The 18,015-nt window shown below is 33.6% G+C and overlaps 6 protein-coding genes across 6 annotated transcripts; 5 read left to right on the top strand and 1 right to left on the bottom strand.

Moving 5' to 3' along the window:
* The first annotated feature begins 1,053 nt into the window (after positions 1-1,053).
* On the top strand, positions 1,054-2,213 carry LOC17887768 (F-box protein At2g21930). Its single transcript, XM_006295594.2, has 2 exons — positions 1,054-1,279; positions 1,354-2,213. Exons 1-2 carry the CDS (start codon positions 1,054-1,056, stop codon positions 2,211-2,213), a joined length of 1,086 nt encoding a protein of 361 aa, XP_006295656.2.
* A 1,065-nt stretch (positions 2,214-3,278) lies between these two features.
* LOC17889774 (putative F-box protein At5g44220) lies at positions 3,279-4,784 on the top strand. The gene is made up of 2 exons (XM_006295357.2): positions 3,279-4,173; positions 4,744-4,784. The coding sequence occupies exons 1-2, from the start codon at positions 3,279-3,281 to the stop codon at positions 4,782-4,784; spliced, it is 936 nt and encodes a 311-aa protein (XP_006295419.2).
* Positions 4,785-8,941: 4,157 nt separating this feature from the next.
* On the top strand, positions 8,942-10,180 carry LOC17888265 (putative F-box protein At5g44220). The gene has a single exon (XM_023783813.1). The coding sequence runs from the start codon at positions 8,942-8,944 to the stop codon at positions 10,178-10,180; it is 1,239 nt and encodes a 412-aa protein (XP_023639581.1).
* A 1,741-nt stretch (positions 10,181-11,921) lies between these two features.
* Positions 11,922-13,208, top strand: LOC17889479 (putative F-box protein At5g44220). Its single transcript, XM_023783812.1, has 2 exons — positions 11,922-12,603; positions 13,030-13,208. Exons 1-2 carry the CDS (start codon positions 11,922-11,924, stop codon positions 13,206-13,208), a joined length of 861 nt encoding a protein of 286 aa, XP_023639580.1.
* A 1,032-nt stretch (positions 13,209-14,240) lies between these two features.
* LOC17888351 (V-type proton ATPase subunit c''2) lies at positions 14,241-15,477 on the top strand. The gene is made up of 4 exons (XM_006295020.2): positions 14,241-14,435; positions 14,512-14,589; positions 14,780-14,950; positions 15,046-15,477. Exons 1-4 carry the CDS (start codon positions 14,311-14,313, stop codon positions 15,209-15,211), a joined length of 540 nt encoding a protein of 179 aa, XP_006295082.1. The 5' UTR covers positions 14,241-14,310; the 3' UTR covers positions 15,212-15,477.
* A 92-nt stretch (positions 15,478-15,569) lies between these two features.
* On the bottom strand, positions 15,570-17,122 carry LOC17890126. Its single transcript, XM_023784917.1, has 7 exons — positions 16,811-17,122; positions 16,635-16,677; positions 16,441-16,533; positions 16,301-16,363; positions 16,116-16,211; positions 15,956-16,033; positions 15,570-15,882 (listed from the first exon to the last, which is right to left on the bottom strand). Exons 1-7 carry the CDS (start codon positions 16,948-16,950, stop codon positions 15,796-15,798), a joined length of 600 nt encoding a protein of 199 aa, XP_023640685.1. The 5' UTR covers positions 16,951-17,122; the 3' UTR covers positions 15,570-15,795.
* Positions 17,123-18,015: the final 893 nt, after the last annotated feature.

Here is an 18,015-nt window from a genome sequence, read left to right as displayed (position 1 = left end):
ATTTAAGAGAAAAAAATGAAAACCAAATAAATTGTTTACACTTTAACCCAATAAAACAAAACATGGAACTAAAATACTTTAAAGTAGATGATAGAGTCAAAATTTAATATACTTCGATGATTTCAAAATCAAGATACTTATAAATAAATATATATATATATATATATATATTTAGTTTTAGCTTTGTTCAATTTTGACACATATAAATAATAGAAAATGTCATAGATAAAGATTTTAAAAGTATTAAATAAGACTAGTAAGTAAATATGAAAACTAATTCATTAATCAAATCTTCTAATCGAACTAAAATATTTAAAAAAATCAAAATATATTTGTTTAATGGTTTTTCGGGCCGACCCGAACCCAACCGGGTTAAGTCCAGAAAACACTTAAGCCCAAATGGGCTTAGCCCAAAAGACCCAATTTTTTCAGGACATATATATTTAAGTCCAAGCCCGATATTTTTCAGGGCTGGGCCGGGCTACCCCGCGGGCTTTAGCCCTAATTGACATGCTTATAAAGTGAATTAGGAATAATATACACAATTTATGTGAAATGACCCGAATCTGATTAAAAAAAATTATAACTTAGATATTTTGTGTATTTTTCCGATTCCCAACGTGTCCTTCTTTCATTTTATAGGAAAACACGTAATTACAAAGAATGTCATTGCCACGTTAGATAAAAACAAAAATTTATTTTTGAAGATGTTGATATTTTTTTCTAGGCATAATTTAGTGTATAGTTTTTAGAGGTAGGATTTAATGTTTAGGATTTAGGAATATGTTTTAAATGTTAGTTAATCATAATATGCCGCTTTTGGGTTATGACTTATGAACCATAAGGTAAACATAGAATCTAATGGATTTCCATGAATACAATCATTACAAGGCCCAGTAAAGCCCACAATTACATGAGACAGTCTATAAACCTTCTTTTCTCTCTGTGCAGCAAAAATAAGTTTCGAACTTTTTCTTTTTGTGAAACCAAATCCAAAATCGACTATGAAAACACAGAGATCTAACCTTGCAACTACACAATCTTCGAGTCTCGATGAAGTCAGAAGAATCTGTTGTGACAGTAATTATAACAGAGTTGAAACCAGCGACGATGCAATGGAATCACCACTTAGGGTTACAAAACAGAGTAAAACGGTTAAAACGGTTAACAGCCAAAACCCTAGTTAGGTTCCTCTCCGTATCAAAGCTTTGGTCATCAATCATCCGCCGCCAAGATTTCAAGAAACTGTTCCTCACCGTGTCTTCGAAGCAACCTCAACGTCTTTTCTTTATCTCGTCGCAAAAAAAAAGACAAAAGATTATGTCCCTTTCTCTCTTGAAACCGTTGATTCAGGTGAAGCTTTCATAGCTGCATACCATAAAACACGTTTTCCATATCCTTACACAGTGAGGGTTTCCCATGTTCGCGATTTGATTTGCATTGGAACTGGATCTACTTCCGACAAACTTGTAGTATACAATACAAGCACAAGAAGATCAATCACATTGCCCAAACTTGACTCTCAAAGTTTTTATGTTGTTAAACAGTTCTTGAGTTATGATCCTATCGATGATGTTTATAAAGTCTTGTGCATGACTAGATCAAATAATACAGCAGAAGGGAAGGTTCTGACTTTGGGGAATGAGAATTCATGGAAGATGATTGAAGGTGCATGGCATACTTATATGCCTAACTGTTACGAGATATGTATCAATGGTGTTTTATATTATGGACTCTATGGTGACAACAAGGAAACGATGCATGATCCTTTCGTTGTGAGTTTTGATGTTAGGTCCGAAAAGTTTGATCTTATAAGCTGTCCTGAAGAAGTTCATGACTATCTACGAAGTTTGGGCATTATGATAAGATACGAGGGGAAGCTAGCTATCATGTCCATAAATGTTTCTCTTGAGAATTGTATAGTTTTGTGGGTTCTAGAGAATGCAATGAAACATGAATGGTTTGAAAAGGTTATTGATTTTCCTGATTCGTGGCCATTACGTAAGGACTATCGTTACATTGACTTCAATGATGAGGGTGAGTTTGTTTTGGCACCGCGTCATTGGTGCGAGCCACCATATTACGTTTACTATTATGATCCGAAAAGTAATATTTTGAGAAAAGTTCCGATCACAGGATATGAAGGGCGACCTGATTTCATGACCTATCTCTTCACTAGTACTAGTCAGGTTGAGAGTTTAATGTTTCTGTAATGATCTTTTATATCTAAGTTAATTAAGAGAGAGTTTTTTCTCATCCCATTCATCTCATCGCTTGAAATGTAATCTAAACTCATCTTTTTTTCTTAATTCCCTTGTGGGTTACTTTGGAGGTTACTTGATACTTGTCTTAATTTACTGGCGACATTTTTTTATAATGTTAATGATCTATGTTTTATCTTACATTACTGCTAGCTAGACGTTTGTTTGTTTTTTTTTTTTTATATATTTTGAATCAAAGTTACATATCCCCTTTGTCCGTTAGCTTATGAGATTCACCTTCATATAAACTAATGTATGATAAACTAAAAATTAACCTAGTGTACTTTGGTAGAATACAGTTTTCAGTTGGATTAACTACAACATCTTTTTTTAAAAAAAATATTTTTAAAAATGCATATTTTACAAATGCATTCTTTTACGGGTTGGTCCATCAAAACATACATTATATATGAGTGTACAATTTTGATGAATATGAAGGGGATTTGTATTATTTGAGAAATGAAAAAAAACACCCTCATGTAAGTACTACTCATGAGGAAGTATCTCGGTATATATTTCCAAAAATTATGAGTTTAATATTACACAACTACCCGATTAAAATAAATTAATCAAGTCGTGAATTATATACCTATTTACACATTCAATTTTTTATTCAATATTTAAATAATATAATTAATTAGTTAATACAAATTATGATCCCATGCCAGTAACTAGTTAAACCTTTAATTATGATCAAAGGAGTTATTTTTCCTTAAATTAATAATGTTATAAACCATTAGGTAAAAGTAAAATCTATAGGGTTCTTACCAAAAAAAAAAAAAGTTAAATCTATAGGGTTTCTGAATTCCGAAATCACAACACGCTGAAACCCTAAAACACTGTCTATTAAAAGTGACCCTTTTGTGTAGCAAAAACAATTTTCGTTGTTCCCTTCTCTAAGTTCTCTTCACCATGAAAAGAAAGAGATCGAACCATGCAAAGTCTTCAAGTCGCCATGAAGTCAGAGGAATCTGTTGTGACAATAATTATAACAGAGTCGAAACCAGCCACGATGCAATGGTTGTTAAATCAACATTGACGTCTTCACGAGCTAGGGTTAGAAAAAAGAGAAACAAGATTTTAGAAGACCAAACCACAATATCAGATTTGCTTCCGACAGATCTCCTTATGGACATATTAAAACGGTTACAAGCAAAAACCCTAGTTAGGTTCCTATGCGTATCAAAGCTTTGGTCATCAATCATCCGCTGCAAAGATTTCAAGAAACTCTTCCTCACCGAGTCTTCGAATCGACAGCATCCTCTTTTCTTTACCTCGAGCCGTGTCAAACACGGAAAAGCAGTTTTTGGCCTTTTCTCTCTTGACACCCATGATTCAGGTGAAGCCTTAATTATAGATGCCTACCATAAAACACATCTTCCATATTATTACACAAACGCTTCCCATGTTGGCGGTTTGATTTGCTTTGGCACTGGATTAAATTATGTGGAACTTGTAGTATACAATACAAGCACAAGAAGATCAATCACATTGCCCAAACTTGACTCTCAAAGTTATCTTAAACACTTCTTGATTTATGATCCTATCGATGGTGTTTACAAAGTCTTGTGTATGACTCAATCAAGGAAAACACCAGAATGGAAGCTTGTGTTTCAGGTTTTGACTTTGGGGATTGAGAATCCATGGAAGATGATTGAAGGTGCATGGCATACTCATCATGCATTGCATACTCATCATACACCTACCAGTTACGATATATGTATCAATGTTGTTTTATATTACCAAGCTTATGATGTGGGTGATTATTTCGTCGTGCGTTTTGATGTTAGGTCGGAAAAATTTGATCTTATAAACAGACCCGACGAAGTTAATGCCAAATTACTAAGTGCAACCATTATGATAAGGTATGAGGGGAAGCTAGCTCTCATGTCCACATGCATCTATCCTGAGGGTACTTTAGTTTTGTGGGTTCTAGTGGATGCAATGAAACATGAATGGTTGAAAAAGATTTTTGAATTTGGTAATTGGTTGTCATTACATTTATGTAACCGATATCGTTTTGTTGACGTCAATGATGCGGGTGAGTTTGTTTTGGCACCGCGTCGTTCGTGCGAACCACCATATTATGTTTACTATTATGATCCGAAAAGGAATATTTTGAGAAAAGTTCCGATCACAGGACTAAGAGGATATGAGCGGAAACCTTTTCAGACCTATCTCTTTACTAGTAAGGTTGAGAGTTTAATGTTTCTGTAATGATCTTTGATATCTAAGTTAGAGTGAGTTTTTTTTTCTCATCCCATTCATCTTATCTCTTGAAATGTAATCTAAACTCATCTTTTGTTTCCCTTGTGGGTTACTTTACTAGAATTTTGTTTTCTTTACTCTATTACGTACATTCCCCTTTTATTCCTTTAGCTTAAGAGCTTCACCTTCACATAAACTAATAATAATTTACAAACCAAGAGAATCTTCTTTGGAGGTTTTCATGATATGACTAGTGGTGGGGATCTCATTGCAGAGCCTGAGCTCATGGTTGGTTGCACCGAGGTTGGTGACTAATGGTTGATTCTCTGTTTTGTTTTTGTCTTTTTTCTTACAATTCATAGTTTTGAGTTTCGGAGGTTTTGTTTTGTTACATTCTTGCAATTTGAGTAAACTTATAACATAAGGCTGTAAGTGTGGATGAGGCAATAATAAAGTGCAGAAAGTAAACGAGACACAAAGTTTGTTAACGAGGTTCGGTTTTTCCTACTCCCCGGGATCAAGTCTAGATTTCGATTTCACTAGAACAAGAAAGCAAATACAACCAATTTGCAAACGCGTAAATCAAGCACAACCCTCTTGAACTACCGCTCTGAACTATAACATGAAACCTTAAGGATAAATCTCTATCCTTAACTAAACTCTCCCTGAGTCTAGATTTAACCAAGATAACCTAATCTTGGGCTAAACTCCCCCTGAGCCTAGACTTCAATACTCCAAGTCTCTGGAGCAACCTACACACACACGTCACACCGACGAACAAAGAAGCTTGATCACACAAGCACCAACCGCGAAACAAAGCCGCACACAAAACCAGAAAGCTCTCAAAGATTATTCTTTATGCTTCAGCTCTCTTGCTTCTCTAGGACGTGCCTAGCACCTCTATATATAGCCACCATGATTCCCAAATCACATAAGAGAACTTTTCAAATTCCATTAGGAAAAGCTTTTTCCTTTTTGCTATTTTCCTTTTCCTTATCAAACTCCAATTTCATCAAGCAATGAAATAGTCCTTTTTCCCCTTTGGTTCATCCTCCAATCATGTCTTCTTAAGTATTCTAGAACCCAAGCGCACACATAAAATATCAACATCCTGAATCACGTCATGTATTAGTCAGCCACTGCATCAGACAAAAACCTTGCATCTACAGAGGTGGCATACAATAATTTATTGTTTGGTATATGGATATATTTGTTCTCACTTTTGCTTAATAATATCTCTGCTTCTTCAGTCTCATTCCTCCCTTTACCGAGTATGTTTGTGTTACCGAATATATTGTGTTCAATCTTGTGGAAGGACATGTTTTAGATATGTTGTGTTCATTGTAGATTGGGTAGAGTGGTCGGAAGAAACAAAGATCGTAGACATGTTTCCCTCTCGGCAGTCTATACATTTTTAAGAGAGTCGGCTTCGAGCACAATAATTTTTGGCTCCATACACATTACCGCTTATCGAAGATGGCGAAATCACTTTGAGAGTTTGTAGTTCGACACTTGAAAAGGCAGTTTACTGATGTGGATGTACGTAGATTAGTAAAGAGTAGCTAGGTGTAATAACATGGCAATTTGGAGAAAATGATCAAATCATAATTCTAAGAATTGATTTTATGATTTAGTTTAGCAATATTAATGCAAAAGAGTTATGATTAGTTTAGTAATATAATTGAAAAAAGTTAAGTTAAGAGGTGTAATTAAGTTTTTTGTTTTTATGTAAGATTATTGGTAGGTTCTTAAGTTGTGTATCTTACGATAAAAATATTAATAAAAAAATTCACAATTTTAATTATAATCAACTTTATAATTATTGCAAAATAAAAATTTTAAAACATATATGAGATACAATTTTTTGCATAAATAACATAAAATACTATTAATTTAAACGTGATTTGTGGAATATTTTGTTCATATGTTGTCGATTATTTTTTAATATATTTATTTCAACACCCATTCAGAAATAGCCATGTCATTGTCTCTTCAACATTGTTTTGTATCTTATATAAGATACCATATCTTAGCTTTTAATCAATATTTCGATTTAAATTAAACCCTTATTTATCTAAGATATGCTTTAGATTCTTGCGTTAAGAATGCTTTAAGATAATAATAAATAAATAAAAGTACATAAACAAACGACGCTTCTTAAACGGGGAAAAAATGTCATTTAAATCATGAACATTTAAATTTTGGCAATTTAAATCACGAATTTTCGATGTGGTCATTCAAAACATGAGTTTTTCGTGGATTTAGTTTTTAAAACAACATTTTACGTTCACTAAGCCAAAATGAACATCATATCCCAAAATCGGTTAACAAAACAGCTAACAAACATTTAGACATCACTAATCCATCTCTATATTAGTAAAAGAGAAGTACAAAATAGAATGCGGGTCGGGTCAAAATTAAAAAATTAACCCGATTGAAACAATTGGATACTTCAAAATTGAATATTAAAATGGATTTGTATACATACATTGGATACTTTCCATATCTCATTTTAGGATTATATTATTTCCATAACTAATTTTATGATTTCCTAATATTTATCTAACTAATTTAATAGAATATATTAAAAACAATTATCATTCTTCTTTCACTTTTATTTGATCTTATTTTCAATTTATAATATTATACTAAATATGAAAAATGTTTAAAACTTTTTTAACTTTTTTCGCATATGTTGCAATTTGTATTTTTCAAAACGGACATACAGTAAAACCTCTATAAATTAATAATGTTGGGACCAAGATATTTTATTAATTTATAGTGATATTAATTTATCTATAAATTAATATGTGATGGTATATATCACAAGATTATTGTTTAAAAATATACTAAGATAAAATTATTTATTGAGGTGAACTCTGGGAGAAAATTGATTTTTACAAAAACTAAAAACATATATTAATATATCTACCATATATATATATAGTGATTATTAATTTATGATATTATTGGGACTATATTTTACATAGAAATTTCAAAAAAATTATTATCTTATTATCTTATTAAATTTGGTCAATTTTTACACTGTCCCGACTTGGGACCAGCAAAATTTATTAATTTATAGTGTTTATTAATTTATAGAGTATTAATTTATAGAGGTTTTACTGTATAATACTCAATTACACTCGGTTAAATATTTTGGACAATAATTTAAAATCATTATAAGTATGACCAATATTAAAATCATTGTTACATGAGCATATTTAAAATTTTAAAAAGTTTCAAAATATTATAATAAAAAGGTTCAAATATATAAAAAATTTAGATTTAAAATAGTAAAACTATTGTTTTCAATACATAAATGTAAATTTGGAGACATAAGTTTTATTGATAAAATATTATATATCAAACTACGTAACTTTTAGATAGTTCACGAGTAGTTTTTTAAAATCACAATTATAATGGTAAAGCGAGTTGTGAATAATGTTTTTACGATATGAATTATGTTACGGGTTGGTCCTTCAAAAAATATATTGTAGTATGTAATTTTTACGTCTATTCCTACTTCTACTACAAAAATGGTCAAATTGAATAATTTTTCGATAAATATTATTTCGTGCTATAAAATTTTCACCCTTTTTTTAATTGTAGCAAAACTCAATATTATTATTTACTCGCTTTTTCCTTTTATTATTTTATTTAAACTTTTTTTTTGGTAATCTTTTTAAACTTATTACACAAATATATGATTAATTGTAATCGACTGCACTGTAATAAAATTAAACTTTAATATATGTAATAAAATTAAACTTTAATATATTTTAATCCGTTAAATTTTTTTTTGTTTTAGTAAAAGGTTAAATAAATTATTTTTAATAATCCGTTAAAATTTATATATAAGTAATTATTTCCCCCGCGCTATAGCGCAGGTCAAAACCTAGTTTCTATTAGTAAGAGACGACGTCGTTTAAGGGTAAAAAAAGTGAGAAATTAAAGATTTGATATTTGGATTATAACATTAGAATCACGATTTTGAGATATCGTTTTAGCATTAAACGACGTCGTTTCTCACTAACAAATATGATTAACGATGACTAGATGCTCTCTTAACGGATTTCAAAATATAATGTTCATTTCGACTTGGTAAACGAAAGATTGTGTTTTAAAAAATAAGTTAACGATAAATTCATGTTTTGGATGGCCACCTATAAAGTTAGTGATTTGCCAAAATTTGATGTTTATGATTTAAATGACATTTTTCCCCTTCTAAAACCCTTCTTTGATGTGCAGCCCACAATCACGTATAATAGTAAATACAATAATTTCGAGGCCCATCAAGCCCACAATCAGGTAGATTATTCTGAATTCCAAAACCGTTTGAGACGAGACTGTCTATAAAAATAACAAAAACGCTACTTAACCCTTGTTTTCTACTGTGATTCTTTTTGTGAAACCAAGACACTTTTGTATCTTTCTCTTTTACCTTGCAAATACACAACCTTCGATTCTCCATGAAGCCAGAGGAATCTGTAGACAATAGCAGAGTCGAAACCAGCCACGACGCAATGGTTGAATCAACAACATCAATATCTTCACCAGCTAGGGTTAGAAAAAAGAGTAACAAGATTTTAGATGACCAAACCACAATATCAGATTTGCTTCCGAGTGATATCCTTATGGACATATTAAAACTGTTACCAGCTAAAACCCTAGTTAGGTTCCTCTCCGTATCAAAGCTTTGGTCATCAATCCTCCGCCGCCAAGATTTCAAGAAACTGTTCCTCACCGAGTCTTCGAAGCAACCTCAACGTCTTTTCTTTATCCCGTCGCAAGACGAAGACAAAGTTAAAGATTGTGTCCTTTTCTCTCTTGAAACCCATGATTCAGGTGAAGCCTTAATAGCTGCACTACACCATAAAACAAATCTTGCATATCCTTACACAAACAACACTTCCCATGTTCGCGATTTGGTTTGCTTTGGAACTAATTTTGCTTCCGACGAACTTGTAGTACACAACACCAGCACAAGAAGATCAATCACATTGCCTAAACTTGACTCTCAAAGTTTTTATGTTGTTAAACAGTTCTTGAGTTATGATCCTATCGATGACGTTTACAAAGTCTTGTGTATGACTAGACGAAGGGTAACAGCAGAAGGGAGCGAAACTTTCCAGGTTTTGACGTTGGGAAATGAGAATTCATGGAGGATGATTGAAGGTGCATGGCATACTTATACACCTACGAGTTACGGTATATGTATCGATGGTGTTTTATATTATCAAGTCTCTACTGACAAGGAAACGAGGTATAGTATTTCCTTTGTGAGTTTTGATGTTAAGTCCGAACAATTTAATCTTATAAACAGACCCGGCGATGGTGGATATCTAGGTTTAACCATTATGATGAGATACGAAGGGAAGCTAGGTATCATATCCACATACATGAATATTAAAGATAGTTTAGTTTTTTGGGTTTTAGAGGATGCAATGAAACATGAATGGTTGAAAAAGGTTATTGATTTTACTGATCCGTGGCCATTACATCAGAAATATCGTTTTGTTGACTTCAATGATGATGCGGGTGAGTTTGTTTTGGCACCGTGTTCTTGGTGTGAACCACCATATTACGTTTACTATTATGATCCTAAAACGAATATTTTGAGAAAAGTTCCGATCACAGGATATGAACGGCAACCTAATTTCCCGACCTATCTCTTCACTCGTCAGGTCGAGAGTTTAATGTTTCTGTAATGATCTTTAGTATCAAGTTAGGACTTACGAGAGAGTTTTGCCCCTCACATTCATCTTATTTCTTGAAATCTAACGTCTTTTGTTCTTAATAGTTCCCTTGTGGGTTACTTTGGAAGGTTTCTTGATACTTGTCTTGTCTTTACTACGTTTTATCTTAGATTTCTACTAGAAGTTTTATCTTAGAATGGATCGATTGCATATTGTGCAAGACATTGTTAGGCTGCTCACAAATATGGAAGATAACGGCCTAAACAACTATTTTTCTGACAACTGAAGAAGCCTTTTGTGATTGTAGCTTAGTCCATGAAAATAGCTCCGACCATGTAATTCTGCTGCAAACACATAAAAGAGAAACGAAATGATCCCTTAAGGGCCGATCATAAACATCATTCTGTGGAAATATTTAATCCCCATGCACGAAGCTAATCTTTTATTGAACCTTGTTATTGAATTTTCTTGTTAGATTGGATATGAGAGGTTCATAGTCTGAGATCCTAAGCTTCATGTGCATACCTAGGTTTCTGATAGGGAGAGTGCCATTTGTTAGAAGCCATAGCAGTAGACTCCAAAGGATTCAAATCAGCGTAAAACAACTAAGTCTTATCTCTAATTCATACACAACCCTGACCAGCTTGCAAAGTCATTTAAAAAGCTTCCACCATAAAAAAAAAAGATCATGCATGACATCATCCGCAAACATCAAATGAGATAAATTGAGCTCACTCGTATTTGGATGGTAATGAATATTCCCAACCTCTTGAGATTACTTCCAGGGCTAAAACCAACAGGTATGGAGATGGCCAATCACCCTGCCTCAGACATGTTGTATTCTTAAAATAACCACAAGAGATTCTGTTGACACAAACTGACAATTTGGGGGTGGTGATACATTTTTGGGATTCAGAGGTATAAAATCCGTTCACGTATGTCTATATTTCAGGTTCAGCTCGGTTTCGGGTCAGGTATTTCTGGTCTGATTCAGATGACCTGAAATTCCCAAAACTCAAAGTTTTTGTATCCAAATATGTCTAAACTACTCTAAATTATTTAAACTATCTCAATCTCTCAAGTATTTTTTATCCAATTTTTTTTTTAAATAGCTTAATAAACAAAAAAATATCCAAAATAAAAAAATTCTGAATATTTTCTGACATTTAAATTATTACAAACTAGATACTAACCCATAGTAAATTGTGAGCTGAACTTTTTATTTGATATAAATTTGTAATAATTTATTTTGGTATTATTTAATTAAATATTTATGTACTATGTTTGTATATCACAACAAACAATATTTTGTTTGATTATTTTGCGATTTTATTTATAGTTTATAGATTATCTTGCTTCTATTTTTTCTTGATTATTTGTTTGATTATCTTTATTACTTTTTTTTTTCATTCTTAAATTTTTTTTAATGGCATTTCAATGTAAATTTTTATAATTTATAAGATTATTTTAATTTGTGTACTTCTCAAACTAGAATATAATATTTATTAATATATTATTATTATAATTATATTGTTGGTGTAGACGGATATCAGTTTCGGTTTGGATGGGTTTTCGGTTCTTAAAGATTCGGGTTTATTGGGCCCAGCAAGCCCACGATCAAGTGGATCATGATTTTCCAAATCGTTTATAAAGAACACCATACAATAAAAACCCTTCTCTTCTTCTGTGCAGCAAAAATAAAGTTTCGTATTTTTTGTTTCTTTTGTGAAACCAAAACTGACTCCTCTCCACCATGAAAGGACAGCGATCGAACATTGCCTCTACACAATCTTCGAGTCTCCATGAAGTCAGAGGAATCTGTTGTGACAGTAACAGAATCGAAACCAGCCACGATGCAATGGTTGTTAAATCAACAATGACGTCTTCACGAGCTAGGGTTAGGAAAAAGAGAAACAAGGTTTTAGAAGACCAAACCACAATATCAGATTTGCTTCCGACAGATCTCCTTATGGACATATTAAAACTGTTACCAGCTAAAACCCTAGTTAGGTTCCTATGCGTATCAAAGCTTTGGTCATCAATCATCCGCCGCAAAGATTTCAAGAAACTGTTCCTCACCGAGTCTTCGAACCGACCGCATCGTCTTTTCTTTATCTCGCCGCAAGATGAAGACAAAGACAAAGACTGTGTCCTTTTCTCTCTTGAAACCGATGATTCAGGTGAAGCCTTGATAGCTGCCTACCATAAAACACATCTTCCATATCCTTACACATACGACGCTGCCCATGTTCGCGATATGATTTGCTTTAGAGCTGATTTTACTTACGAGGATCTTGTGGTATACAATAACAGCACAAGAAGATCAATCACATTGCCCAAACTCGACTCTCAAAGTTTTGTTGTTACGCACTTCTTGAGTTATGATCCTATCGATGATGTTTACAAAGTCTTGTGTATGACTAGATTAAAGAATACAACAGAATGGAAGCTAGTTTTCGAGGTTTTGACTTTGGGAAATGAAAATGCATGGAAGATGATTAAAGGTGCATAGCATACTTATCGACCTACCAATTATGGGATATGTATCAATGGTGTTCTATATTATCTAGTCTATGGTGACAAGAAAACGATGCATCGTATTTTCGTTGTGAGTTTTGATGTTAGGTCCGAAAATTTTGATCTTATAAACATACCCGACGAAGTTAGTGCCCATCTACTAAGTTCAACCATTATGATAAGGTACGAGGGGAAGCTAGCTTTCATGTACACATACATTCATTCTGAGGGTACTTTAGTTTTGTGGGTTCTAGAGGATGCAATGAAACATGAATGGTTGAAAAAGATTTTTGAATTTTGTAATTTGTTGCCATTACATTTACATAATCAATATCGTTTCGTTGACTTCAATGATGCCGGTGAGTTTGTTTTGGCAGTGTTGTATTGGTGCGAACCACCATATTATGTTTACTATTATGATCCGAAAAGGAATAGTCTGAGAAAAGTTCCGATCACTGGACTAAGATGGCCTTTTCCGACCTATCTCTTTACTAGTCAGGTTGAGAGTTTAATGTTTCTGTAATGATCTTTGATATCAAGTTAGAGTGAGTTTTTTTTCTCATCCCATTCATCTTATCTCTTGATATGTAATCTAAACTCATCTTTTGTTTCACTTGTGGGTTACTTTTGAGGTTACATGATACTTGTCTTGGCGACATTTTTTTTATAAAAACGTTTTGTCGATCTTAATTAGATTGCTACTAGAATTTTTATTTTATTTTTTATTTTTAAATTTTGAATCAATTATATTTCTCCTTTGCCTCTTAATGTTAGCTTAAGAGCTAATATTAAACTACAAATCGCGAGAAAATACTTTGGTAGAATATGGTTTTCAATTGGATATAATTTGATATATATATCGAACAGCTTTGGCTTGTCTTAATTATTTGTGTTCGGCTGCTAGTTTGATTCAGTTTCAATTCTATTAGTAAGACAATGGAGAAAAAAAGTTCATTGATGATCTAAATGCTCGAAATGAATGATTATATTATCTCGCGAGAAAAATCAAAATTTTTATCTTCAAAATGTCAGTGAATAACACTTTAAACCTCGAACGAATTTCACTAAACCCTAAAAACCTACCAATGCAATGTTACCAATCTTTAAAACTAGTTTTTCTGCACTAGGCACCATAAAAAGTAGCGTCGTTAACGCTAAATAATTAAATTTTCTTAATTTAATTTAGTTTTACTACCTCATTGACAATACAAATGCTGGAGTGTAACTGTAAATATAAAATATAGTTTGTAGATTTTCTTTGCGTTAGTGTAATATTTTTACTATGAAATGAAAAACTAGAGTCTAAAATGTCCCAAATAAATAAATTGGAACACAAAAGCAAAAACATGAAGAAAATAATTGTTATTTTTAAAGGAGACTCACTTAAATAGTCACGAAATACAAAGTTAATGGGCGGCCCAGAAGTACTATCAAAATGGGCTATCCAAATAGATTACGAGGCCCAGTAAAATAAAATAGTAAATAAACTCACGCGCATTCATCAGCGCGTGATTTACAGTTGCTCAATCTCAGATCGCAGGCTCTCTGTTTGTTATTTTGTCTCCTCCTCCGAAAGAGAGAGAATCAATCAGATCATATTGAAGAGATAGAGATAGAGAGAGAAAATGTCCGGTGCGGCTGCTATTCACGCGAGTTCATGGGCCGCGGCTCTGGTGAGAATCTCTCCGTACACTTTCTCCGCCATCGGAATCGCCATCTCCATCGGCGTCTCCGTTCTCGGCGCTGCCTGGTATAAATCCATTTCTTCTTCTCCCCCAAATCGATTTGTGAACGCATCGTGTTGATTTCTCTCTTTATGTGTTTAGGGGAATTTACATTACCGGAAGTAGTTTAATCGGTGCCGCCATTGAAGCTCCTCGTATCACTTCCAAGAATCTCATCAGGTTTTTGCCTTCGATTCAATTTCAATTTCAGGAAAAAATTGTGAACCATTACATTGTAGCATATAATGGTTGACCTAGGCTAGGATTCGTGAAAATTGGCTTTATATGATGATAGATTAGATCACATTGGCTTTGATTTAGATGCTAGGACTATATAATGGAACAAGTGTTCGTTCGTTGTATTGTTCAGTGTAATCTTCTGTGAAGCTGTGGCTATATACGGAGTTATTGTTGCGATTATACTACAGACGAAGTTGGAGAGTGTGCCATCGTCGAAGATGTATGATGCAGAGTCTCTAAGAGCTGGTTATGCAATCTTTGCTTCTGGAATCATTGTTGGATTTGCTAACCTTGTATGCGGGTCTGTATCTTCTTCTTCTTCTTCTTGTTCTTCCTCTGTTTCATCTTCTGAACCTTTTGTAAACATGGGAATTCATGGGGATTTGTTTGTTGCAGGTTATGTGTAGGAATCATTGGGAGCAGTTGCGCGTTATCTGATGCTCAGAACTCGACGCTCTTTGTAAAGATTCTTGTGATTGAGATCTTTGGGAGTGCTCTCGGGCTATTTGGAGTTATCGTCGGGATCATTATGTCAGCTCAAGCTACATGGCCTACAAAGTAGATATATAAACTGGTATTTGTGGAATTGTACTCTATACCGGTTACGATGTATCTTTCGAAATCCTGGAAGAATTACACATATTTTGTTTTATCTTCTTGGCTGTTATAGTCTCTTGTGTAGAAGAAAATCTTGTTTCTATTTGAAATCCCTATTTTTTGGTAATGTTCAAACTTGGGAATAAGTCACTTGGAGAAACCTCTTCATGTTTGTATTCTTTGGTTCTTTTGTGACAAAATGATAAGAGTTTATATATGTTTTCTTGTTGAGCATTGAATGAACATAAACTCTTCAGGCTTCTATGGTTGTCAAACTCAATCTATGTGTGTTGAGTTATGTGAAAATTTCTTAGTACCAAAAGAGCCTTTAAAGAACACATTGGCCATTACAAAAAGGTGGGTTTCGTAAATATACAACTTGCATTCATAAGAAGCTATACTATGTATTGTTTCCTACACAGCAACATCTAATTCTAATCATGTCTAATATTAACATATAACATACACGACAGTAACACACATTCTTACGCATATAATCAGACAGAACAAATTGATAGCCCGAAAAAGAGATGAAGCTCAGCTTTTGAATCAGTAAGCCATCCCTCCTGAAAATACATCTCCGTCATGAAGCAAGCTTTCCGTCAACCAATAACCATCCCATGAACCGCCTATACGCTGCCATTACACATAATATAAACCATTCAAAACTCATAAATGAGTCTCTATGGTGAGTGACATAAGAACCAACCTGGAACATTGTGAATTCAAATATCTCTTCTTCCTCAGGTCGAGTTCCCTGAACCCAAATCCTCTGCTTGAAACGATTCTGTATATCAGAAAAAGAAGGTATCATGAGACAACAAGGAATCTCTACAATGATTGTAACATCTTCAAAAGAGAGATGTTACCTCCTCGACGAACAAACTGCTTAAGATCTTTCTGTCCTTGTGACCAAGCAACACACGGTAAGACGAGTGATGAAAAATACGCCTAAACCTTTCAAACTACACCAACCAGGGGATTAGAACTTTAGCTAGTAGCTAAGGAACAATATGATCATCAAAGTGTTGAGAAAACAGAATTAGAAAGTAACCTGTCCAAGATCAAAGAAAGGACCAAAATATGTAGATCTCTCAAACGGATCGAAACCAGCAAACTGTCCTTCCAACAAAAAAGATGTCAAATCATCACAAACGTTGTAAACAATCAAAAGAACCAGTAACATGAATTTACCCGATACATGACTTCAATGCCATAATCATCACGAGGATGTCCATTATACTTCAATGCATCAAGCTGATGTCTAACAGCATCTTCAGCACTAAACTATCACCCAAAAAAAAATCTAAAACTCGGATCAATACACTACAAACAAAGACAAATCAATGTAATCTTCCAAGCTTATGCATCAAATAGTGAGTCCTTACATCAAGTCTTGGACCAAAAGGTCGTTTCCTACGACTCTCCAACCTGTAAAAACCATTCATCCATGATTCAAAAAGGATCTAATTTGGCTTTGCAAAATCAAATCTTTTTCGGATCTGTCGATTCCTAGCTAAAAACCCAGAAACACCCAAAGCTTGAAATTTGAGTAAAGGTGTACCAATCAGCAGAGAGGAAATCGGGAACATCGGAAGAAGCACGGACGAGATGACGATGGAGTCTTCCGTAGCCATTGAAAGGTTTAAGCTTTGCGGAGAAGGAGGAAGGTGGAGATGGAAGTACGAGAGAATAAACCGACATCGCTTTAAACCCAAAACTCTCGCCGGCCGTCGCCTTTCAATTTTGATTTCTATCGTCCGATACAACGGCGCCGAGAGATATGGGAGAGAAATAATAGTACACGGAATCAAATTAGATAACCGGAGGTTGATTTGAATTTGAATCCGGTTTAGATATTATCTGCGGCTCTGCGCCACTCACATGACACAAGTCACACTCGCTAGGAGTTGAACCACAAACTGGTCGCATTCTTATATCAAAATTCTTTTTCTTTTCTTTTTGGCTCATCATCAAATTCACACTTTAATATTTTTAAAGTGTGAGCTTAGATGGAACAGTTTAAACCAATATTACACATTGAGAGCTTTTCAATATTATATTGTCTAATTATAGTAATTTTTGAGAGTGAATGTATAAGAGGATCAATGAAGAGATGAGAAACTTCTCAGAAGAATCTAGAGCAGAAGTGGAGCAGTTCGTTACATTTGCAAATAGTTAATCTTTAGCGCATGATAATGAGAGTACATTTATTGCTCTTGTAGTAAATGCAACAACAATATACGTTTTTTGGGGGCTAGAATTTGGAAGTATCTATTTACTTATGAGTTTATGTCAGATTATTATGTTTGGTATAAACATGGAGAGAAATCAATATGAATTTGGTAGCCAAGTATGTAGATGAAGAAATCATAACTCGTTCCTAAATTCAAATTGATTTTTTCTCCATGCTGATAACAAACATAATAATCTGGCATAAACTCATAACTAATTGTAGATGGTTCCAAATTCTAGCTTCCGGAATACGCCTATCAATTTTGCATTTAGTACAAGGATAGTAAAACTTACCCCCATTATCATGTGCTAAATGCTGGCTATTTGAAAATGTCATGAACTGCTCCACCCCGTTTTAAATTCTTCTGAAATGTTTTCCGTCTCTTTACAGATCCTCTTATAGATCCATTCTCGAAAATTACTATAATTTCAAGACATTATTGAAAAGCTCTCAAACTCGTTTTTTCTTCTTATTATTATATTGTTGTGTTGGGATACGAATGATGAGAACTAATGGGCGAGTTAGCTTATATA

Source organism: Capsella rubella, unplaced genomic scaffold (assembly GCF_000375325.1).
Source record: "Capsella rubella cultivar Monte Gargano unplaced genomic scaffold, Caprub1_0 scaffold_4, whole genome shotgun sequence".
Taxonomy (NCBI): domain Eukaryota; kingdom Viridiplantae; phylum Streptophyta; class Magnoliopsida; order Brassicales; family Brassicaceae; genus Capsella; species Capsella rubella.
The sequence above is the reverse complement of the archived record's forward strand: the minus strand, read 5'-3'. Positions and strand labels throughout refer to the sequence as shown.